Source organism: Drosophila subpulchrella, chromosome 2L (assembly GCF_014743375.2).
Source record: "Drosophila subpulchrella strain 33 F10 #4 breed RU33 chromosome 2L, RU_Dsub_v1.1 Primary Assembly, whole genome shotgun sequence".
In the NCBI taxonomy this organism is placed as follows: Eukaryota; Metazoa; Arthropoda; class Insecta; order Diptera; family Drosophilidae; genus Drosophila; species Drosophila subpulchrella.
Genome location: NC_050610.1, coordinates 25,936,727 through 25,959,073, shown reverse-complemented (window position 1 = coordinate 25,959,073; position 22,347 = coordinate 25,936,727). Strand labels below are relative to the sequence as shown.

The 22,347-nt window shown below is 45.5% G+C and overlaps 5 protein-coding genes across 5 annotated transcripts; 1 reads left to right on the top strand and 4 right to left on the bottom strand.

Annotated features, from left to right (window-relative positions):
* Positions 1-464: 464 nt before the first annotated feature.
* Positions 465-7,112, bottom strand: LOC119546464 (ATP-binding cassette sub-family G member 1). Its single transcript, XM_037852747.1, has 7 exons — positions 6,929-7,112; positions 4,177-4,294; positions 3,129-3,318; positions 2,053-2,886; positions 1,821-1,989; positions 1,659-1,759; positions 465-1,594 (listed from the first exon to the last, which is right to left on the bottom strand). The coding sequence occupies exons 1-7, from the start codon at positions 7,110-7,112 to the stop codon at positions 1,094-1,096; spliced, it is 2,097 nt and encodes a 698-aa protein (XP_037708675.1). The 3' UTR covers positions 465-1,093.
* A 3,991-nt stretch (positions 7,113-11,103) lies between these two features.
* On the top strand, positions 11,104-13,315 carry LOC119547429 (glutamine synthetase 1, mitochondrial). Its single transcript, XM_037854288.1, has 2 exons — positions 11,104-11,275; positions 11,497-13,315. The coding sequence occupies exon 2, from the start codon at positions 11,504-11,506 to the stop codon at positions 12,704-12,706; it is 1,203 nt and encodes a 400-aa protein (XP_037710216.1). The 5' UTR covers positions 11,104-11,275; positions 11,497-11,503; the 3' UTR covers positions 12,707-13,315.
* A 4,156-nt stretch (positions 13,316-17,471) lies between these two features.
* On the bottom strand, positions 17,472-18,109 carry LOC119548577. The gene is made up of 2 exons (XM_037855895.1): positions 18,029-18,109; positions 17,472-17,972 (listed from the first exon to the last, which is right to left on the bottom strand). Exons 1-2 carry the CDS (start codon positions 18,107-18,109, stop codon positions 17,472-17,474), a joined length of 582 nt encoding a protein of 193 aa, XP_037711823.1.
* A 110-nt stretch (positions 18,110-18,219) lies between these two features.
* Positions 18,220-19,795, bottom strand: LOC119548080. Its single transcript, XM_037855165.1, has 3 exons — positions 18,822-19,795; positions 18,493-18,706; positions 18,220-18,435 (listed from the first exon to the last, which is right to left on the bottom strand). The coding sequence occupies exons 1-3, from the start codon at positions 19,639-19,641 to the stop codon at positions 18,228-18,230; spliced, it is 1,242 nt and encodes a 413-aa protein (XP_037711093.1). The 5' UTR covers positions 19,642-19,795; the 3' UTR covers positions 18,220-18,227.
* Positions 19,796-19,806: 11 nt separating this feature from the next.
* On the bottom strand, positions 19,807-21,265 carry LOC119548078. Its single transcript, XM_037855164.1, has 3 exons — positions 20,392-21,265; positions 20,116-20,329; positions 19,807-20,060 (listed from the first exon to the last, which is right to left on the bottom strand). Exons 1-3 carry the CDS (start codon positions 21,206-21,208, stop codon positions 19,850-19,852), a joined length of 1,242 nt encoding a protein of 413 aa, XP_037711092.1. The 5' UTR covers positions 21,209-21,265; the 3' UTR covers positions 19,807-19,849.
* Positions 21,266-22,347: the final 1,082 nt, after the last annotated feature.

Genomic DNA, 22,347 nt, shown 5'->3' with positions numbered 1-22,347 from the left:
TGGAATTACATAAATATCTGGCATGTTTTACGAGAAATTGCAAAGTCATTGGAACATCGCGTACAGAAAGTATGGCGAATATTAGATGCTGTTGAAACGTCCTATGACGTATAATTATACCCCTATTTGGATGATTTATTGGGAACATTTAAATTTGTGATTCTTAGTAATTTTTGTTTGCAAAATGAGGATACACTCATTTCGATTATAACAAGCCTGAGAAAAATATATTTTATTGATATAAAAAAAGTGCTTTAGAGACTCACATAACTAGTAACAGATGGTATCATCATCACTTTAATCAACTTTTAAATAATCACATTTATTTAACGGTCGTTAAACTACTCAAGCTATTGGACAGTATTTCCGCCAGATGGCGCTCGAAGAGCTTTTATACAGCAAAAATGCTATCCAATATAATAATCCCAACTTATTCCGCTTAAAACATAAGTAGTAGTGTTTTGTATATAATTTCTTTATTTCCTCCAAGAATGCAATCTTTATAAATACAAATGTGATTATAAAATATGTATATGTTGCAGACACTTAAATACCATCTGGATTTATCATTAACCTGTATTCAAAAGTTGGTATAAAATAATTACAAGCGGGCTTAAAGTACCTTGAATAAAAATATATGTATATTACAAGGATTTTATTTGTTCAAGGTCACAAAATGTGTATTAAAAGATTTTTATTCACAGACATTTATAAAACGATCGTTCAATACATATGGAAATGTATTCAAATATTCTTTTCTTTTTTTTTTTGGCAAAAATGTGGGTTTTGATGTTTAATAACTTATTTCATTATACGATTCTTATATCAATGATGTTGTGCTTACAGTGATTTGGTTTGTTAAATTGTTGTAAGGTTTTGCTACATCTGCGGCTGGAATCAAGCTAACGTGAGGTGTGAAACCTTCTCTCGTTTGTATCACTTAAAATATGAATTTCGCAACTAAAAACTAGGCAAAAATAAATGTTTTAAAGAATAATGGTTAAGAACAGAACCCAAGACGCTTTGTTGAAAACTAAATAGTAGGTACATAGAAAGCTTTTATAACCGAAAACAACAAAGAGCATTAACATGCCTAGCGCACAGTCTTTAGCTTCCAGCGCAAGAACAGGTACGCCGAGATGCGCAGCACCACGAAGATCGCAATTAAGGCCACAATGTCCAGGGTAAAGTTGGCGTTCACCATGTCCAGTTCCTCCAGCGTCGTAGTGGGCGATTTGAAGTGGCAGTAAACCTGGAAGCACCTAAGCTTCTCGCGGCCATACCCATAGGTGGCCAGAGCAGTGCCCTCAAATCCGTACCGGATGTACGACAAATATGTGATCCACCTCAAGTATACTGGTATGGCGTCGAAGGAGACAAAGAAGCCGGAAAACAGCAGGAAGGGCACGGACATGACAGGGGCCAGGAAAACACCGTTCTGCACATTCATGGCAGCACCAACCACCAGTCCAACGGACTGAGCGACAAACGAGATGAGGAGGCAGGCCGACAAGAACATGGAGAAGCGGAAGAGCTCCCACGGTTGCGAAGTGAAGTAATAGACGATCGACACGTAGATAACGCAGAAAATTGCCTGGAGGAGAAAGTAAAAGGTTGTTAGATACAGTGGCTCTCCATAAGCCCTGAGTGCAACTCACTTGAAACGGTAGATCCGCTACTGATATAGCCAGATAGTAGGACTTTAACGAGTACCAGCGATTAAAGTTTTCCTTTAACAAAACAGGCATTTCAAGCGGGACTGCGAACGAGACAAATATTATTTACCGAACAGCGTTGGTAAACCATCTAGTTTCACTCACATGATAGGATCGTAATGGTCATTGACGTGTACATAAGGAAAAGCATGTTGAAGAAGAGGAAACCCAGGTTGCTCAGCACCTTGGCTCCATCATTGCCAATGTCATAGTACAGGGCACCGATCAGGAACCCAACCAAGAGATGGGCAAATAATCGAAGATACATAAGGGTCTACAGAATAGGAAAACGAAATGTTTAGTCAGCCAATAAGTAAGTGTCAAAAATTCTGCTTACCCAATCGCGGTAGCTGAAGAGTAGAGTTCGCTTGAGAACCACCCAGAACTGGTGGAATTGGGAGGTCGGATAACGTTCTGGGGATGTGATCTCCTCCGTGAGCAGAGCCGTGGTGCAGTTTACGGACTTCTCCACGTCGATCATGGCGTCTCCCTTTTCGTTGGTGGTGACCAACGCGGAGCTGCCATTGCCCTCCTTGACAATATCGTTGACCATGCCGTTAAGCAAGCCATTGTTGAGGGTCAGGTTGTCCTCGTACTTGCTGCCGCTGACGTTCGAGGCGTCGTTCTTGTCCAGAATGGCCTTCAGGTTCTGCACCTTCACTAGATCGTTTCGAGCCTTGAGCCCTGCGTAGTCCGCTGCCGAGCGGATGTCCCGCTTGCCATTGTCGATGGCGTCGACCAGTTTTCGGGTGTGGTCGCCGTGCTCACCGCAGGAGACCTCAATCACATAGCTCGCCGGGTTGTGGTAACTAGGGCATTCCAGATTTAGCGTGGACAGGAAGGGCACCAGTTGCTTGGTGCTGCCCTGATACACGCACTGACCGTCGGCCAGTGTGTACAGCTGGTCGAACATCTCAAAGAGCCGAGCGGAGGGCTGGTGGATGGTGCAGATAACAGTGCGTCCGCCGGCGGCAAGCATCTTTAGCAGATGGATGCACTGGAAGCAGGTGGAGCTGTCCAGGCCGGAGGTGGGCTCGTCAAAGAACATTATGGGCGGATTGCTGACCAGCTCCAGGGCGATCGAGAGGCGCTTCTTCTGGCCGCCAGACAGATTGCGAGTCATCGTGTAGCGGTGCTCGCTCAGGCTGAGAGTCAGCAAGATGTCATCGATCTGGAAGAGACAGCGGCTTGTTAGCAGAGTGGAAGTAGGTTTTATTTTTGTTCTATTCAGTCGCGATGACTTGCTATATTTTCTGTAAATAAATATTTGCAAAATAAACTACTCAGAACTGGTTCTGTTCAAGTCAATTTGGCTAAATATAAACTTGTCATCTGGATAGGAAGTTTGTATGATAAACCTTGTCTAATTGCCAGACTTATTTGACTCTCTGCCTCGATCCCTTTGCGACTTACCATTGAATGCTTCTCAGGCTTCGAGAACTTCTTGCTAAGCTTCAGATTAGTCGCCACCGTCATTGCTTCTTGGACGGTGAGATTTCCGTGCAGCTGATTGTCCTGCATGATGTAGGCGGACAGTTTGCGGAAAGCGCTGAGGTTGCGCTCTGCGCCGTTCATTGTGACGCTTCCTTCGATGCTCGAGGTTCTGCGGGTGCAATTGAAAAGGAAGAGTCAGTTGTGTGCATTCCATTACTGGAATACCTAATAGATGAATAGATCTATAAGTCCTAAGTCCTAATCATGTACAGTAGCAAAGGATCAAGTAGGCTTACCATTTTTTTGTCCAAGATCGCGAAATCGTTTAATAGAACTGTTATCATGGGCAAAGCTAATTGCAAATAATCGGACGGGTATTGTATTGTGCATATCTACGCGTGCTTGTATGCGGACACTTATTTGATATACAAAATATATATGTGCACGCGATCGGACAACTTAAGTCCGAAGTTCAGCAAACTAGTAGCGTACTCTCCCTCAAGTATTTAAACTAATAAAACACGACGAGAATGCCGTGTGAGGAAATAGCAAGAGGGCGCTGATTACACTCCGGTACGATATATATGTCATGAAAAAACTTCCTGCGATTCATTCAGCGCGATCGTCTAATTGCTCCTGGTAACAACAGTAACAGTAACAACTGGCCAGGTTAATTGAATTGTTTATGATTATTATGCGATACAGCAAAATTTGGCGTTTTAATAAACGAATAAAGATAGGGTTGGCGAAGGGAAGTCACTTCGTATCGGATCAGTATGTGTCGCGCATAAATTATATAATTACAAAGAACGCAGAGTGTGGAAAGGTCGGCGGTTCAAGCACCGAAAGAGGCAGAGTGCTTATCAAGTCGTTATTATTACTGTTGATAATATAGGGCTGGCTATAAACATACTCGCACTCGATTCTCCGTATTCTCGTGTGCTAGCGCAAGGTCAGATTCGTCGGTGATTCGGAATTTAGCAGCTACTTGTTGTGAATGCAAATTATCAGGCCCAGCCAAACTTACTTGTAGCCGGACAAAATGTTGAGCAGCGTACTCTTGCCAGCGCCCGATGGTCCCATTATGGCTGTGAGCTCTCCCGACCGGAGGCGTCCACTGACGCCCTTCAGAATGGTCTTGGCATCTGTAATAAAAGGCACGAATCAGTGTTTGGGCCAACTTCTTGTTCAGACTAAAAAAGTTGGCGGTTTGATTGGTCTTACGTCATTGAACCCAAGTGCGCCACTCGACTGCGAACCGCTGAAACTATCAAATAAGACGCTGCACTGGTCATCGGACGAGCAAGTGTAGAGCCGATAGGTAAACAAAATTTGCTAAGTCTGACAATCAAAAGGCATAACTCGGTCATTGGCCCCACGGAGTTTTTCGACTTCCACCTCCACCGCCATTCGAGCTCATAAATTCAGACAAAAACGGTATGACTGATGGTTTTAACAACCGAATTCCAACGATTCAGGAGTCTATTGAACAACTGCAGCCGCTCCCAAGTGGCTTCTATTATTCGGAATTTGGTTACATAAAACAATGAGCCCCATCAGATCCATCGAAACAACGGATCTGTAAATCTCGAGGAGCGAATGCCTAATTAGTTTTGGTTACCACTTTAAAGATGGTCGGCCTCAACATCGGTAATTTCGCGCATGTTGTCTAAATGGAACTGTTTAGATGCGGAAGTGCCTTATCACCATCGCATACCTATAAACCAATAGATTTGCACGGCTAGCCATCTGCGCTTTATAGAAAATGCTAATAAACCCGTTTTCATAGGGGCACGCGCATTGCTTGCCGGCTCTCAGTCTTGCCAGAAGATGGATGAACCATTTCATCGAAATAAGTTGGTGGAATACCAAGATCGAGCGCTGTACGATGTGGCTTGATGTTTGTGGGGCACCGGAGTTATAACTGGATTTAATAGTTGCTCTTAAGCGACCATTATGAAACATTTCAATTTAGGCGTGCCATAACTCCGACTAGTAAAGTACCGTGACCCGTTCAGAAGTGAAACTTCAGATTTATTAGCCTCGTGCAGGGCAGTAATTGTTTTATTCGTCGGCTTACTTAATAAGTCTCACATCGAAAGCTGGCAGTGAACCTGCGAGTTGTCAGACGGCGACTAGCTAGTCGTAGTCGTAACCACTAGCTACGCAACGTCTCGCATTGAACCACAGCCTGAAAGTTGCCGGTACTTGCTTGCCAGTCGCTGTAATGGCACCAAAAGTGGGGCCATGCTTGACAAACGCTAGTCTGACGCTAAGGCCAACTCGCAGCTTTGCTGCTTATAGCCAGATTGGACAAGTGCCGCCATTCAGTTTGCTCAAGAAAAGATTGCGCGAGACAAGCGCCAAGGGCACTGCAGTCGCCTTTGTGAATTCTACTCTCCGGACCGTACAGTGGAGCTTATAATTGAGCATCCGAGAACGCTCGCAGGTACTCGCCTCTGCCTCTTTGTTTACTTCAAAGTCGCATAGTTAGCAGCCCAAAAACAGCGCGAATTCCATCGGTTGCCTCACAGCCACAGCCACAGCCACTTTGTTTTGTATACATTATTAGCCCACAAACTTAGCACGTCTCCGAAGGCGGCGTGCCATCTGCAAATCTGTCGGCCAGACAGACTCACTGGCCAGTGTAAATACGTCTATATATTCGCATATTCTGAACGACTTAATTGGGTATGATGGCCGACCTTTGAATCTTGTGGCAACTTGCGGCTGTGCAAAGTTCAGACTGCTGCCGCCTTCAATTACTTTTGTACTTGGCCGGGCCAGCTCGTTCGCATCGGCCATAAGGGTTTGCGACTGAGCTTTTTATTGATTGACGGACATCTGAGAACACAGCAGCTGTGCCCGTTCGAATACCAAATTATTGGGGGTATTATCGCCGCACCATCATTACCAATTCAAAATGGCTCCATGGGGCCACTCCCGCGGATACAGTGCGCCCTCCGCTGCATTTCCCCGAACCAACCCCCCAACCCACCATAGCTAGCTATCCGGTTATGACAAAACCCTAATCGCTCTGCTAACACATCAAGCACAAACCGCTGCCAGCAAACAAGCACTCAAACTAGGAAAAACAAAACCGCTCACTGCGGCCCGCCAGCATAGAATGTTTTGCTCATTAACAGCCCCAGATCCGAGTGACCCCCGTGCTGCTCCACCCATGCCCCAAGATAGATACACACAGACTCGAGTGTAGAGAGTACATGGCTCGCATTCCAGATGCTTGAGCATCGAACCAACTTGTTGAGTGCCCCCTTGGCGAAAAGCGTTTGTGTGGGCAGCTACTCCCCGGCTACTGGATGTGATTTCGATGTATTTGGTACGTCTTATCGCTGTGGAACCCAGTGAACTTTGGCCACAGCCGCCCTTGTGTTACTGGGAAGCGGATCCGACGAAACAACGACGGGTTACTCAGCGCTACAATCCGAAGTTCTGCCCGTTGCGCGCAGTGTGTCAGCGCTGATACTGCGATACTGCTGCCAGAAGAACAAAGAAACCAGAAACCAGCACGACGCGAAGCGCAGCTAAAGCAAACAAGTAAAACCCGCTAAAGCCAGGGAAGTGCGTAATAGCAACAAAGCACTCCGAGGAAGGAGCTCCCGTTGGCACATGTGGGGATGCACTACTACCCAGGCCTCGGGAGCTGGGACCCCAGCACAAAGAAGGCGAAAACAAAAACGCAAAGGTGAGGTGAGAGAGGCCAAGGTGTGCAGGTGGAAATGTGTACACATGTGAAATATGTGGCGGGTACTACTTACTGCTCCGGTTTCCTTCCTTGACGCGGTACGTCAGGTTGTGGAAGGCCAGATCCACCGCCGGCCTCTTGGGCAAGTGCTGCAGGGTCTTCGGCTGGGCGGGCACTATCTGGGCCTTCAGCTGGCCTGCTCCGGCGGTGCCCAGTCTGTTGTCGTTCAACAGATTCGCATTATCGTTTTTAGTCATCTTGTCAATCAGTCAACCAGTCGGGGTTAAAAAGCAAAATGCAACCACTGTGCTGTGTGTGTATTCTTCGTAAACTTTGGCACTGACAGCAGTACTGCATCCCCTGCTGCCCTTCGTTCCCGTTTGGGTTTGGGTTTGCGTTCACGTTCACGTTCGCGTTCTCGATTCGATTCCACCACCGTCTGGTTAGGTGAGAGAAATTTTCCACCCGTCTGCTCGAAACGGACTCCCGCTTCTCGAATTATAGGACTTGACTCGCTCGCGCCGCGATCGCAACTGAAATAAGCAATTGCGGCAGTGGAACAAAGCCAGAAATTTAAGCGACCGCTGGCAGACAGTGCCATCGCACACACTCGCAGCCCCAATGCCTGACGTCTGTGGCCAGAATGGGACGGCAGTAGGGGCTCCAGTTCTGGCTCGGATTCTAGTGAGAGGGAGAGACACGGTGCTGCGGCTCTCTGCGCGCCCCACTCTCTTAAAAGCCAGCGGATTCTTCGGCGAAATCTTCAATACACCTGGGAAAAGCGTCTAATCGTGGGTTTTCTTCGGGCTGATTTAGCAAACGCTTCCCACACGAAAGAACATGCCACCCACTGATATCGAACTAGCCTTGTGGAAAATGGTTATTTCCTAGTCTCTCGCGTCGATAAGAACATATAGCAGATAGCATAATGTTCCGATCTAATTCGCACGGCTTGGGATTGCAGGTGGAAAGTAAAGAACTTTAGGAAGCTAAGCTAAGGTGTTTGGCTAATGCTATATGCAAGGTGCATATGTACATTACAAGTTCATGGCCTGGGACTTGCTCATGACTCATGAGTAACTGCCGGGGCTTATCTAGGGGTGTCAATCTATACCTGATAAGACTCTCCATTGAACCGATAAGGGGGTTGTACTTTGGTACCATTTAGTGTTTTACGGAAAAGGAATCCAATGGGTAGTATTCTTCGATTGGAAGAGCGCGGTTATAATAATACTCGTTAGCAGCATGAAATGCCATCCGTCCTTTACATTGAGTCTGACAATATGAGCGCTTTTAATGGTCAGCTTTTGCGACGTGGGTATGCCGCCAGCTCCCTTTATTATGTGTGGCATGAGGTCATTTATAGCGCGTTATTTACTGGGGCGTGGGAGGTCCTTAAAACTTGGCTCCAAGAACTGTTTTTGGGAATAAATTAGCTTGAATGTCTTTCGTTATGCGAAATGTGAGCGCTATGAGGCGTTTTTTATTGCATTTTAATCACTTAAGATGGGGTGAGCAGTGCTATCACCACAACAAACCTATTGACTTGATTGAATTGCAAGCTGTTTGGATTTTTCCTAAGCCGATCGAATCTTACGAATTGCACTTGGAGTGTAAGCAAGAGCGTAGCAAAATTAACTAAAGTAAAACCGGTTTCTTTGGTATTTTATTTTTATTTGGTTTCAAGCGAAAAGCGCAATAGATCGACAAATCGCAGGCATTTTCATAATGCGAACTCCAATTTAAGTGATTTTTCCTAGTTTTTGTGTTTGGCCCATAGCAAACAGGAATGGAGCGTTGCACGCGTATCCAGTTATGCTAAACTAATCAATTTCCATCGACATTATTTCCCGATGACTAATAGCGTGGAAATTTCTAAAACTGGGTGTAATTCACATCACGGAGATCAATGATTTGCGGGAATTGCAAACCGGTTACGCTTCTATCACTTGTTGAATTTGTTTCATTAAAGGTACTTTCGATAGTTGTGCGAATTTGTTGCGGTGCATTTTGCTTGAGTCCCCGCCTGGTTCGGCTACTTACAGATTGTTGTTTTCCAAAAACTTATTCCAACTGTACTTGTTCATGGTGCAGTAACCTTCAAAGCCGCTTCTTCGAAGCAACAAGTGGCCTTCTCAAAATCGCTAAATCACAGGCCTTAATACCAATAAGGTAGTCGGAAACCAAGCCGAATGTACCGATTTGCGATTTTTTGGTCTTATCCGTGCCACACTGCATTTAAATATGCACTCTGCTGAAAGGAAAACGGTCGTAGATTCTTGCGAAAGAAAACTTAAGCCGGCCATCCAGTGGAAACGATGCCACGCAACTGGAAAAGCGTAGTACGAGTGACTATGTGCGATGCAGTCGTTGCTGTTGCTGTGGTGGAAATTCGCACTCACACACCGCCTAATACTTGTTTCTTCTCTTTTCCTTTTTTCTTTGTTATGGCAACCTGAAGCTCGGCCAAAGTTATGTCAGCCGGCCAAAACAAAAAGCTTGCTTTCCCGCCACTCGACTTTTGTTCGGAAAATGGCCAATTGTTGCATTAAGGTGGGTGGTGTGCAGCTTTGGCAAGGGGGGATATGAGCTGCTAAACTGGAGTGAAGTGGGTTTTTATCCCGGTATTAAAATACATATATTGTTTTCTAGTAGATACAAATTTTAGTAGATAAAATTTAGTAGATACAAATTTTTTAGAAAAGAACATCATATTTAAACGAAGAACATTCATTTATGATTGTAGAACTTTTAAGTACAAGATTTCCATAAGTTCAAATTATTATTATACCATTGCAATCTATTTCCACTTGTAATACATACCTTTTTAAAAAAGCAACTTTTTGTTCATTTCATACTTTTTAAAAAGTAGTAGAGCAAAGATAGTGGGTCTCACAGAGTGACTCTCATCCGTCTCGAAATACCGGGAAATACTGAGTACAATTACAATCCATGCATGTATATATTGCGGGTTATATATTCTACATAGTCAAAGCCTAAAAGCAGGCAACACTTTGCCTGCTCCCACACATCAATAATATTCTTCGGATAAATATATATACGGACTATATAGCCATATTTTTTCAAGAGGGTTTTTTATAATTGTCGATTTGTGGTTATAGTGTCTGAATAACAGAAATTTCAGTTGACCCAAAACCAAGCTCTTTTAAAAAGGGTGATTCCTCTTGGAATCAATATTTATGCATTTTGGGATCTGCAGTTCGCTCACAGGGTTCATTAAATGGTAAGCACATAGCCATAACAGCTGATACGTTTTTGTTTGCATCGGCTATATTTAATTGTATATAGTGAACTTTGTACCAGGCGTGTATCCAAACAATCGGCCAGAGAGGTTGTTCCGAAGAGATGGCGAGAAATGGAGAGAGTGCGCGCATGCACTCCTCTCCACTCTCTCTAGCAACTGCAAGTTGTTTGTATGCAATGTTGTTGTAATGCTGTAATATCGGGAACATGGAACATCTGCGTCCCTAGGCTATTACAATGTTGTTTTGCTCTGAAAATAACTGAGGGAGAAAAAAGAAAACGAGCGAGATCTAGAGATGCTAAGAACACGCAGAAAAAAATTCATTTAAATAATATTTTATAAACTTTGTGAACAATAAATTATAAAGATTTATTTTAAAATTTAATACCAAATTCGAAAGAATTCTGTATATTTTATATTGCTACATTTTGCTTGTTAGGCGATAAAGAAAATGTAAATATTACACAAATTAATATATTTAATATTGAATGCACTGTTTGAACAGTGCTATAAAACCACCCACGCGCCTCAAAAACTACCAAGAGTAAACAGTGTCGACCTCAATATTTGGGCTTTATAGATCTTTCGTTTGCATGGCACCTTATCGCGCAGGTGTTCTATAATGAGATCTTTTAAATACCAACGTACTCTTGTTTGTGTTTGGCCTTTGTACATTATTCCCGTAGTGCATCAATGAGCGTATTACATGGGCCCAGTAACGGGGAGTCGGCCTAATCGCGTAGCCGTAGCCTTGAAACATTCTGGGTCGCTCGCTGGGCTCTCCGAGAGATGTTTCTTGGGTGCCCACGTACCATGGGGGTTTCCACTCTGCTCCGTTGTCTTTTTCGGACGCTCTCTGGGAGGCCTTTGGCTCTGCCTTTGCCTGTGCGTCGGCGTCGCAAACGCGATAAAGAAAACCCGAGGAGCGCGACGAAACGAAGTGAATCGAAACGAAAAAAAAGTGAATGTTGTCGCGCTAACTGTGCTCACAAGCCTTCCAAACCTCGAATTGGTCGGGTCCTCAGCAGTCGCTCCGCAGCCACTGACAAAAGCAGAAACCGAAAGTCCCGCAATCCAAAAGTCCCAGAAGACCTGCCAGCCAGCGACTACTTAGCAAATCACATAACTGTAAAGTGGACAAACGAGCAGAGCACGGTAAGCTGGGCGGAAGACTGCTGCTGGACTGGAAAAGCACCCACTTGTCCAGTCGCCGAGAAAAGCAAGTCCACGAAAAATAATTACATAAAAAAAGGGGGGGGGGGGGGGAGAGCAGAGTGAACCCTGCCAGCATCCTTGCGTTGCTGCGCACGTCCCCCACTCCCAGGCAATACATAACTAACCGTGTCCTTTTGTCCTTCTCGTCACCTCCAATCAAGGACCAACATGGCATTCCGCGTGGCCGGACTCTTCCTGAAGAAGGAGCTAGTGGCTCCCGCAACGCAGCAGCTGCGCTTCCTGCGCACCTCGAACACGGCCCGCTCCCAATTCTTGGCCAACTCGCCCAACACGGCGCTGGACAAGAGCATCCTGCAGCGGTACCGTAACCTAGAAACGCCCGCCAATCGGGTGCAGGCCACTTATCTTTGGATTGACGGCACCGGCGAGAACATCCGCCTTAAGGACCGCGTCCTGGACAAGGTCCCCAGTGCCGTGGAGGACCTGCCGGATTGGCAGTATGACGGCAGCTCCACCTACCAGGCCCATGGGGAGAACTCGGACACAACTCTTAAGCCTCGTGCCATCTACCGCGATCCCTTCAAGCCGGGCAAGAACGACGTGATTGTCCTGTGCGACACCTACCACGCTGACGGCAAGCCGACGGCCTCGAACAAGCGTGCCGCGTTCCAGGCAGGAGTCGACAAGATCGGCGACCAGGAGCCCTGGTTTGGCATCGAGCAGGAGTACACGTTGCTGGACGTGGACGGTCGCCCCTTTGGATGGCCGGAGAACGGCTTCCCGGCCCCGCAAGGACCCTACTACTGTGGCGTGGGAGCCGACCGCGTCTACGCCCGCGATCTTGTTGAGGCCCATGCCGTGGCCTGCCTCTATGCTGGGATCGATTTCGCCGGCACCAATGCCGAGGTCATGCCCGCCCAGTGGGAATACCAGGTTGGCCCCAGCAGCGGCTTGAAGGCCAGTGACGATTTGTGGGTGTCGCGCTACATCCTGCAGCGCATCGCCGAGGAGTACGGCGTGGTGGTGACCTTTGACCCTAAGCCAATGGAAGGCCAATGGAACGGAGCCGGAGCCCACACCAACTTCTCCACGAAGGCGATGCGTGCCGAGGGTGGCATCAAGGCCATCGAAGAGGCCATCGAGAAGCTGAGCAAACACCACGAGCGGCACATCAAGGCCTATGACCCCAAGGAGGGCAAGGACAACGAACGGCGCCTGGTGGGTCGTCTTGAGACCTCCAGCATCGACAAGTTCTCGTGGGGCGTGGCCAACCGCGCCGTGAGTGTACGAGTGCCGCGTGGCGTGGCGACGGCCGGCAAGGGATACTTCGAGGACCGGCGACCCAGCTCCAACTGCGATCCCTACGCCGTGTGCGGTGCCATCGTCCGCACCTGTCTGCTCAACGAGTAGGCTGCAAGTGGCTGAAGGAGCTAGTGGGCGTAAAATCTTTTGTACATAGTATATTATTGAACTTTGGAGCGTGTCCGATCATTTGGCTACTTTTCCATTCAAGTGGAGCAAAATTTAGTTTGCTTGTGCAAAAAAGACAGGAGAACGAGGCACGAGAAGCGTGCGTTTAGCATTTAAGAAAGTGGGTGGGTGGCAAGAAGATCAGAACAAGAAGGAAAATTGAACCTGAAAGCGATGGGGGCCCCAATAATATTCTGCCATAAATATTTTACAAATTATGTATACCTAATCGTTGATTTAATCTAAATAATAAATAACATTGTACGTTAATGCGCTATCGTTGGATTTAAAAAATATGATCTGGCTTACACGTTTGCCATTTTGGCCAAAACACTTTGTAGAATTAGAAGTTTTGACCTCACTTGTTGATTACCCGTCGGGGTGTCCAAACGTAATGTTAAAGAAAGGAATATCACTGAAATTCGACTACATCTAATTAACCATTCAAATCCAAAACGCACGTACATATGGAAATTGTTTTTAAAACTAATTGTTGACACGAAGTTGTTGAGTACAATTTTAAGGAAAATAAATTTGCTACACATAATACGCTTCTGATCTTAGTATCTTGCAATTCGCTAGCATTTTACAGCGATCTACATATATATGCCTATATTATAAATGTCTCTCTAGTACAAGCAACCTGAAAATTAAGAATTCCAATGCGATTCAAATAAACATTTCGAGTAAAAGCAAAGTTGCAAACAAAACAAAGCAAAAGCCATTACTAAATGCTATTTTATTTTCCTCTTTTTTGGCGAGCTTTCAAACGCGTCTCGCTGCAATGATTGTGAAAAGCGGAATTTTAAAATATAGAACAGCTTGTTTGTAAATAAATGTGACATGGGGGCACGAAAACGAACTTAAGCAAGACCTTGTTTTTAATGGAAAGTTTTCCACCAGAACCAGCTGCCTGACACTGAAAGTTTCCGAAGATTAATGCTTGCGGTCGGCGTTGAGAATATGTGTGCTTGCGGACCGCTACATATAGGCCTGAAAGAAAGATATGGCTGCGCAGGAGAGAACGTTCCCTTACAATACCGATGGGTGGGTCAGCTGATAACGCGGGGGGATTGCACTCCACTGATGACAGGCCACCACTTCCCATTACAATCAAATATTGATTGAGCAGAGTCGCGAACTTAATCGCCCCGAGGGTGCTCGCTCACTCATTTGCCCTGCCTTCTGCATGCCTGTATTTCAAAAACTGTTTCACCTTGACGCCGCACACTTACAAAATGTACTATAGATTTGATAAATATGATAGATAAAAGCGCTTAACTTATAATTTCCAAAAAATGATTTGTGGATTGCAATTATAATTTGTTGTATATATAATTGTTTACGATTTTGTGATACATATCCAAGATATTTTTTACAAGTGCATTTGGCATGGTCGTACTCTCGTAGTTGTTGACATTATGAGGTGCAGTTTGCGGTGCTTGTTTGCCGAGGCTCTGTTGGGCGCGGATTACGGATTACGGGACATGCAAGTGTAATGGGGTCGAAAGCGAAAGATAAGGCGGTCCGGTTTGTTCAAAACAATTTTGAATACACACTAAAGCTGGTCCCAGCCAACAAGACCGAAGGGCCAAGGGACGCGCTTTCCAAAGATAACCCATGAAAAGGTTGGGACGCATTCCTTTGCTCCGTTCTAAACTGAATATCTAATATACCTGTTTTCCACTGCAGCATGTGAGTCCAAAGGTATTTTAAAATCACATAAACAATCGAAATCAAGACGCCAGCCTGTTATGGCCGCAGAACTTGAGAGTTCCGCCCCGCTTGGCATAGACCAGATCGTTAATGAATTGAATCAGCTTCATTGGTATGCATGAAACTAGTTCGAAGATGTCAACATCTTACAATGCAGGTCTGAGGAGATCCAGTTATGCTGCCTAAGACCAGGCAATTTGCATAAAATGAGATGATAGGCTGCCAATAAAGAACGCAATCTTTTCGGCTAATACATTGTATAATAAAAAGTGATCTCTATAAATACAGGTGTCGTTTGAAGGCCCTGCTGTAAAGCTTCCTAGGCTCCTAAGAAACGATCCAGTCTATTGCTACCAGCCTATTTATATTTTTATACAAATGTTATGCAACCAATCAAATTTGCACATATACAAAAAGGTCGAGTGGCGGTTCATCAAACACTAGCACATCATTTGAATAAAACAGTTTATACGAGCGGCGTTTAAAGTCCGAGCCAACTGATAAGGCAGACAGGCCACGAGTTTGGCCTTCCGGCTGCAGAAGCCTGACCAGCGTTTGCCATTATCTTTGCCGGCGTGCCATTTAACTCGGTCAATAGAATAAGTCCCGCTGGGTAGCGTTATCACGGGGCCATAAATCATATTGGCCGCAGATGGGGAAAAGAAAAGTAGCTGACTCTGCGAAGAGGCAAATGCCTTTGAAACTAAATTGATGTAATCACAGTGAGGGATCCACATATAGCGAGGGAATCGTTCCACACACACCCCTGAATGTTAAAGCAATAAATATATAAATACTCTCTAAGAATAGGCCAGGAAAACACGGCTGTGAAACGTGATTTTCAAATGACTGTCGCAATGTCTACAGTGGGACCCAAAACAAAGACCCCCTGCAGTCGCGAATTACGATTTCCAGAAGCAAAACTGGGTCAAGAAACCCATTCGCCCTTGCGGCGGGGGGAAGTCGGAAAAACTACTGATAACACCGGATTCGCGGCTAAAATGCTGGGCGTACACGTCACAGAGGCAATAAAAAGCAGCAAAACAGAGCAAACCTGTTTACGGAGCTGCAGGTGAAGTAATCGTTGCTGGGGGCACTGTTTATTTTTATGTTATTTCAATTGGACCGAACCAACTGCTTGTTGAGATTACGTTTTATGGCGCTACTTATGGCCCGGACAATCATAATTGATGGCTCGATCAAAAGTATATGGCCAGCGCTCTGGGCGATTATAAAACCTGTCAACTGCATGCAGATATACCCATTGCCATGTCCTGTGACCGATGTCCAGCAAATAATCGGTCACGTACCGCCCAGCTGAAAAATTCGGAAAGATTTGCGGCCCACAAACGGTGTTTACTCGGGCCAGCGATTCCTCCTTTTATCTATGGCGCGTGTCGATGTCGTGGGGGTCTTTTGCCAACACAGACAGCCAACAAGTTCTGTCTTTTATCTGGCCTATTTATCTAATTTCACACTGCTCACGCCGTTCGCAATGTTTTGGTCGTGATGGGTGGCTATATTTAATCTGCAGTGCATATAGAATAAAGTCTGGAATGGCCAACTGAATCACCCGAAACAGGGGCCGACTGCGTGTTCTCTCCCGGTTGTCCAAAGTGGCCGAAGATCTTCCGCCCCTAATTTATTGCCCCGATTCCCTTCATTATCTTTTCTTAGTCCACTCCGCGTTACTTTCTCTGTCTGCCAGCACAAGTGATTCGCAATATTTGCGTCATCGCCCCACACGCGTCTAGCAAGTGATCTGGGATCTGTTCCTTGGCTTTTTTGGCGCATCGAACCAGACAAAGTTCAGTCCCCCAATTCCTGAGCTAATCGCTACAGTGGAGCCGATGACGGACATAGACCCAGGCAAAGGTCGCCTTGTGTGGCACACTCTGCGCATTATTTTAATTTGTAATTATTATTAATTGGGTTTTTGTCCCACCTGCGGTTATGATTCTGTGCTATCTGTTAAGTGACCAGCTTTTATTTGACAAATGCGATTAGAATCGAAGAGCTATGCTCACTTTGAAAACAAACGTTAATGCATAAGAACACGCAGAGATTATAGAGCTGAGTAAACAAAAGGGCGGGGAATTTGTTTTGTGCTTTTTGATAAGCCGGAAAGTTTTTAACTGTGAGTTGTTTATCCAGCCTGCATGAGACTTCAATGATAAATTTCACTGTACATTTCTGTATTCTGTATTCAAGCTATTTAAATGAACTGATTGTGTTTTCCCATATATGAACCATTACGAAGCAACTTTCTTTGTATGATTGGGGACTTGCAGCCAATTTGAGTTCGTTCAACCATTGTCCATCTCGCTTTAGCAGATTCATTGCTCATTAACCAGCCCGAAATTATTTGGGAAGACCTAGTAAAATTCTGGCAGCTACAGTCTCTCCATATTGACCCGGCCTTGTTTTGATCGATAATTATAATTAGTTAGGAAAACCGCAGAGAATTGAAGGACATTTGCTAAAAGAGTATTGAACGTAGTCAATAATGTAATGTGGTCGCAAATTTGCAATCCAATGATTTGACCTAACGAGATTTATTAAACGCTCCAATATTGTTACTCGTAGAGTAAAATGGTATACTAGATTCGTCGGAAAGTATGAAACAGATAGAAGAAAGCTTTTCCGACCCTATAAAGTATATGTATTCTTCTGAGACTTTGTTCATATTATCAATGCCCATATATGTACATGCCGAGAATTATTTAAATCGGACCTTTCGTTTCCTCGCACTCCCCTTAGCTGAGTAACGGGTATTTAATAGTCGAGATCTCTCTTGTTAACGTTGCTATTTATGCTTTCCTCCATTTACGTTTGACAGCGTGTATTTTACGAAAACGTTACATACCAAAAATTCAAAAGTGTGGCATACTTTTGTGGTACACATTTTGTGGTATACGTATGGGCTGCGGAAAGTTGATTTAACGACCAAACTTTTGATTTGCTGCTGCTGATCTATTTTGTGCGTTTTTTATTCTTTGGAGCCGCAGGACTTCTTTACAACCTTTCCCATCAAGAAATAAGTTGACACCGGCCTTAGCCGTCGACCCCGCGTTTCCTCGAACAACCCGCCCTTTACGGAAAAGGTGTGCTTTGGTTGGTAGAGAAGGCTCAGAATTGGATTTTTTGGGCTGACTCGCATGTTGTTCATAACGTAGGTGCCCTTGACCAGCGGGCAGCTAAGCGTGTAGTTACTCTGTTTGAGCATGTTGTCCTTGACCGGCTTGAAAAGCGGCACTGAGTTGAGGACGTTCTGCAGGTCACACAGCTTGGTCGAAGCGTTGTATATGGTGCGAGCCTTCTCCCGGGCGGAGTGCTGGAGGATCAGGATGCGCGAGACCGGGGAGGCTATCTCCTCGTTGATGATGGTGACAGAGCCGATGCCCGTCTGGTTCGAGAACGTCATGTTCACCACAAATCGGGGTCGGTCATCCGTCCAGTTGGCATAGGTGAATGTCACATAGTAACAACTCTGGCCAGGTCATTCAAATTAAATAGGAATGGTCGGTGTTCTCTTGTAATACAGACCTCCTTGCTCTTTATCTCCCTGACCTCCAGCAGCACTATCCAAGCAGTGATGGTCACTACCGATCCCCACGTAACGCGCATTTTGCCAAGACTGATTACCATTTTGGAGCCATCTGAGAGAACAACAAAACAATTAGGCCGCTCCATCAAATTGCCATTAGTCAATTAGAGTTTGCATTAACGGATCAATTTATTGGCCTCAGTACAATATGTCAAACTTTTGGGCCAAGTATAAAATTTGGCTTAGTTTGCGGCTTATTCGTTCTGATCCGGGGTTCTTCAGCACATCCGAGAGCTGGCGGACTTCCTCTGCCTCGCTGACCGCACTGTCGGCCAAAATGAAGCGAGTCATGAAAATGGCGTGGGGAACCTGTATGTACGCCACCCGCTTCACCTCCTCCCGGAACCTAAGGAGCAGCAATTAATGAGTACTCAACAGTCCTCAGATCGTTAACTTATCTTACTTCTTGAAGGTGTGATCCTCCAAATCAGCTCCCACACGTCGCAGACAACACACAAAAGCCTCGTAGTAGGCTTCCAACATGTGTTCGAAGTGTGTCTCCAAGATAGCCGTATCAACGCTTGATAACAGAAACGAGATTATGTCATGCACCACGGAATCGTACTGCGCCGTTTGGAAGTCTATAATTTTTAGCCCGATGGGTGTTCCTGCGGGGTCTAAAGATTTCGAAGTGAAGTGATTTGATATTTCGGCCAGTCACGCAATGACTTGGAAAGAACTCATTATGATAGGGTAATATTTTTAAGATCTCGTTTTAGCTGTTATACTGACCGTAAAGAAACATGAGATTGTTTATCCAGAAGTCGCAGTGTATAATGCTGGTGAATGGCCCATCGGGTCTATCCGCAGCGGCGGCCAAGAACTCAAAAAACTTGTCCGATAACTCCTTCACGCGGGCCACAAGTTTAAAATCGTTGTTGGTGACTCGTCGAATGTCCTCCAGGGTCTCTGCCTTCATCACAGTCTTCCACTCGGGCGCTGCAGCATGCCAGTCGAACTTCTGAAAAAAGGGTAAAACCTCTTCCCGGAACAATTTGGGCCTGAGTAGTCGCAGAGCCAGGGGAAGGGCATGGAACTCGGCCATATATTTTAGGGCCAGCAGCGTGTGGGGCAGGTCGTAGGATCTCAGCCTCTGGCCGGAAACGTAGCCGCTGCTCCGCAAGTTCTCCAACACCAGCACGGCGTTTTGATCCACCTTGGAGGAGTTAGAATTGAGGGATACGCGTGAGCCGTAATAGCGGGAGAAGCCCTTGAATTGCTTATCCGGGGGAATGCCAACTTCGTCTTGAAGAATGGTCAGAGCCGGGGCCAAAACCTTGTAGACGGCATTCTCAGTGAGGCAGGTCCGCTCGGGCTGAAAGAACTGCCAGTACTTGGGGTCCGTCGGTGGAATTTTGGCCACCAGCTGCTCCTCGAATAGCTCCCCGTCCAATCGCTGCAGCTGGGCATGAATCGCCAACAGAACGCTTCCGTAGTTCTCACCCGGTTGCGTCACTTTGCTCGTTCGATATTTAGTTAGACGGGCCCCTGAAAAGTGCGGTTCAACCACCTCAGAAAGACCGTGAATTTCGGGCAACTTATCCGTCTCCATGTTGCTCAGTTTGGGGAAGCTCGGACTATGTTGCTTTGGCAATCTACACTACAATTTTACAGAGAGTCTAAAGCGATCTGTTCATGTGAGCGCACAATCAAGGCGTTGATTAGTTGTTTGATAACAGATATGTGATAACGTATATGTGGAAGAGAAGCAGAGGGGCGTGTTATAGATTACATTTTATTTCGTGACTTGCTAAATGAGCTTAGTGAAAAATATTAAACTTCTTTCCCAGTCGCAAAATAGCCTCGAATTTCGTCACAATCGTTTTTATTCCAGTATTCTTGGACAACACCGAAAAGTCGACATCCTTAAAGTTTTCAGGCATTGTGGTGATATCAGCCAGGATTACCTTCATCATAAAGATGGCATGAGGCAGCTGGATGTGTGCGGTTTGTTGAACCTCATCGAAGAATCTGCAATGTATAGAATGAGCTAACGGATCCTTAAAACTGAGAAAACTAGTCTTACAGATCGAGGGAGTAATTGCTGCAATCCACATTAACGGTGCGCAAGGTCTGGATAAAGGCGTTGTAGTAAATGGTCAGGAAATTCTTATAGTTCTCCTCCAAAACGTTTACGTCCACACTTGAGAATAGCAGAAATATGATATCGTGCACCAGCGATCCGTATTGAGCGATTTGAAAGTCAACTATTTTCACCTTGATTGGAGTGCCCTCCTCGTCTGATAGGAATCGAAAAGCATTAGTATTCTGCCAAGCACTATTAATTGCAGACCCATCATACCATATTTTAACATCATATTGTTTATCCATAGATCTCCGTGCACAAGGGTAGTGAACGGCCCGTCCTCAGCATCCTTGCTCGCTTGAAAGGCGTCGAAAATGTCCAGCAGCTCCTTGACACGGATGACGTCCCGCTCGTCGCTGGTCACCGACATGATGTCCTTCAGAATCTCACTGTTCATCAGTTCCTTCTCGGCAGGATCAATGTTGCTATTCATGTCGAACTTCTTGAAGTACGGTCGCACATATTCCTCGTAAATCTGCGGCTTCTTCAGACGCAGAGCGATGGGCAGGGCGTGGTACTTTGCCAAAGAGTTCAGGATGAGCACCGTTTCCGACAGATTGTACGGCCTGTGTCTGTTTCCCGGCCGGAAGCCGCGCACAGTGACGTTCTCCTGGAGCAGGACGGCATTCCGATCCACATTTGAGGCGCGAGGGTCGAGCGAAATGCGGGAGCCGTAGTACCGCGGAAAGCCGTCGAAAAGGTGGGCTGGCAGGATACCCGACTGCAACTGCAACTTGTCCAGCTCGGGCGACAGGTACTGGTACACCGCGTTCTCCGTGATGCAGGTACGCTCAGGCTGGAAAATTTGCCAGTAAAGATCGTTGGTGAGGGGCGGCAGCTTGGCTATTAGCGGCAACTCTCGAACACCGCCGTCCGAACTTCGGATCTTGGCCTGCACGGCCAACATAATGCTGCCATAGTTGTCTCCGGGCTTGGTCAGGTATCGACTGTCATAGGAGTCCAGGGAAGCGCCCTCCGGCAAGTGGGGCTCGATCACCTGCGCCAAGTCCGTGATTTTCGGAACCTCTCCCATTTCTGGAGCGGGTGGTGCTACTAGGCGTCCAATAAGCGACTGAATGGGTTCGCCGATTACAAGCGAACTTGCTTTTCTACCTTCGGCAGTACATCGTTTTAAAGAGGTATTAAATCCACAAACATGTGTGTGGTTCTGTATGTCGTAGTCTAGTTTATTTGTCAGGTCTCGACGCTATGCGAAATATTGGCTCAAGTGGCGTTGATAACGCTGATATAACGTTCTCATTACCTCACTCTGCTGGAGAGCACTCTCTTCTCTTTATTAAAAAATATCCCTATTAACTCTTTGCAATACGAAGATCGTTACTTCAAGTAAATTTCAAATTCAAAAATTCGATTTGTAACAGTTGAAAAATTTCACACGTTGAAATCGAGCATTCGAAAAAGGCATTTAATTTAAATTTCCCGTTTTCAACATCTTGTATTACTAGGAGAAGGGTGATGCATGTTCGGTCCGACCCCGTGTCGGGCTGTGATCGTCGCAGCTAGTGTACCCTGACTAAATAGTTGGTTGATTCATATCGTCGAGGTGGGGAGATGACTTGTGCAAACCTAGTACTACAAAAAAAGCTCAATCAAAAGAGGCGGCGATGGGAATGACAACAATCGCGAACACCGACGCCTAATTAAAATGTCTCTGTTATCAGCGAATGCTTATGCACCGCGCGACAGTTAATTTTGTATCTCACCTCTATAACGGAAAGTTTTAAATCTCCTTACTCACCACTCGAAACCAGTTCTCCGTAGAGAAATTCACCTTTAGATTTTCCACGCTTTGCAGCACTGCAATTTTTGTTCTTCGCTGAACGAATATTTTATCTATTTTATGACGTGGAATCCACGGTGTAAAGCTTTAGTCGCATCTTCGAAATTGGATTGGCTGAGAAATCTCTGCTTTTTAAAGAGAGGATCAAGTAGGGTAGCTATACGTGGAAAGTTTCGATACTCATATGCAATAATCCTTTACGTAAACGTGTTTTTGATGAAATCCAAAGCAAGTAGCAATTCCTTCCACTGATTTAGTGTACAATCTAAACCATTAATTTTATGGTAAAGCTCGCATATAAGATTAATTATAGTGAAAACTGGCACATTGGTATTGATAAAACTGAAAAGGTTGCATCTTCAAAGGGAGAT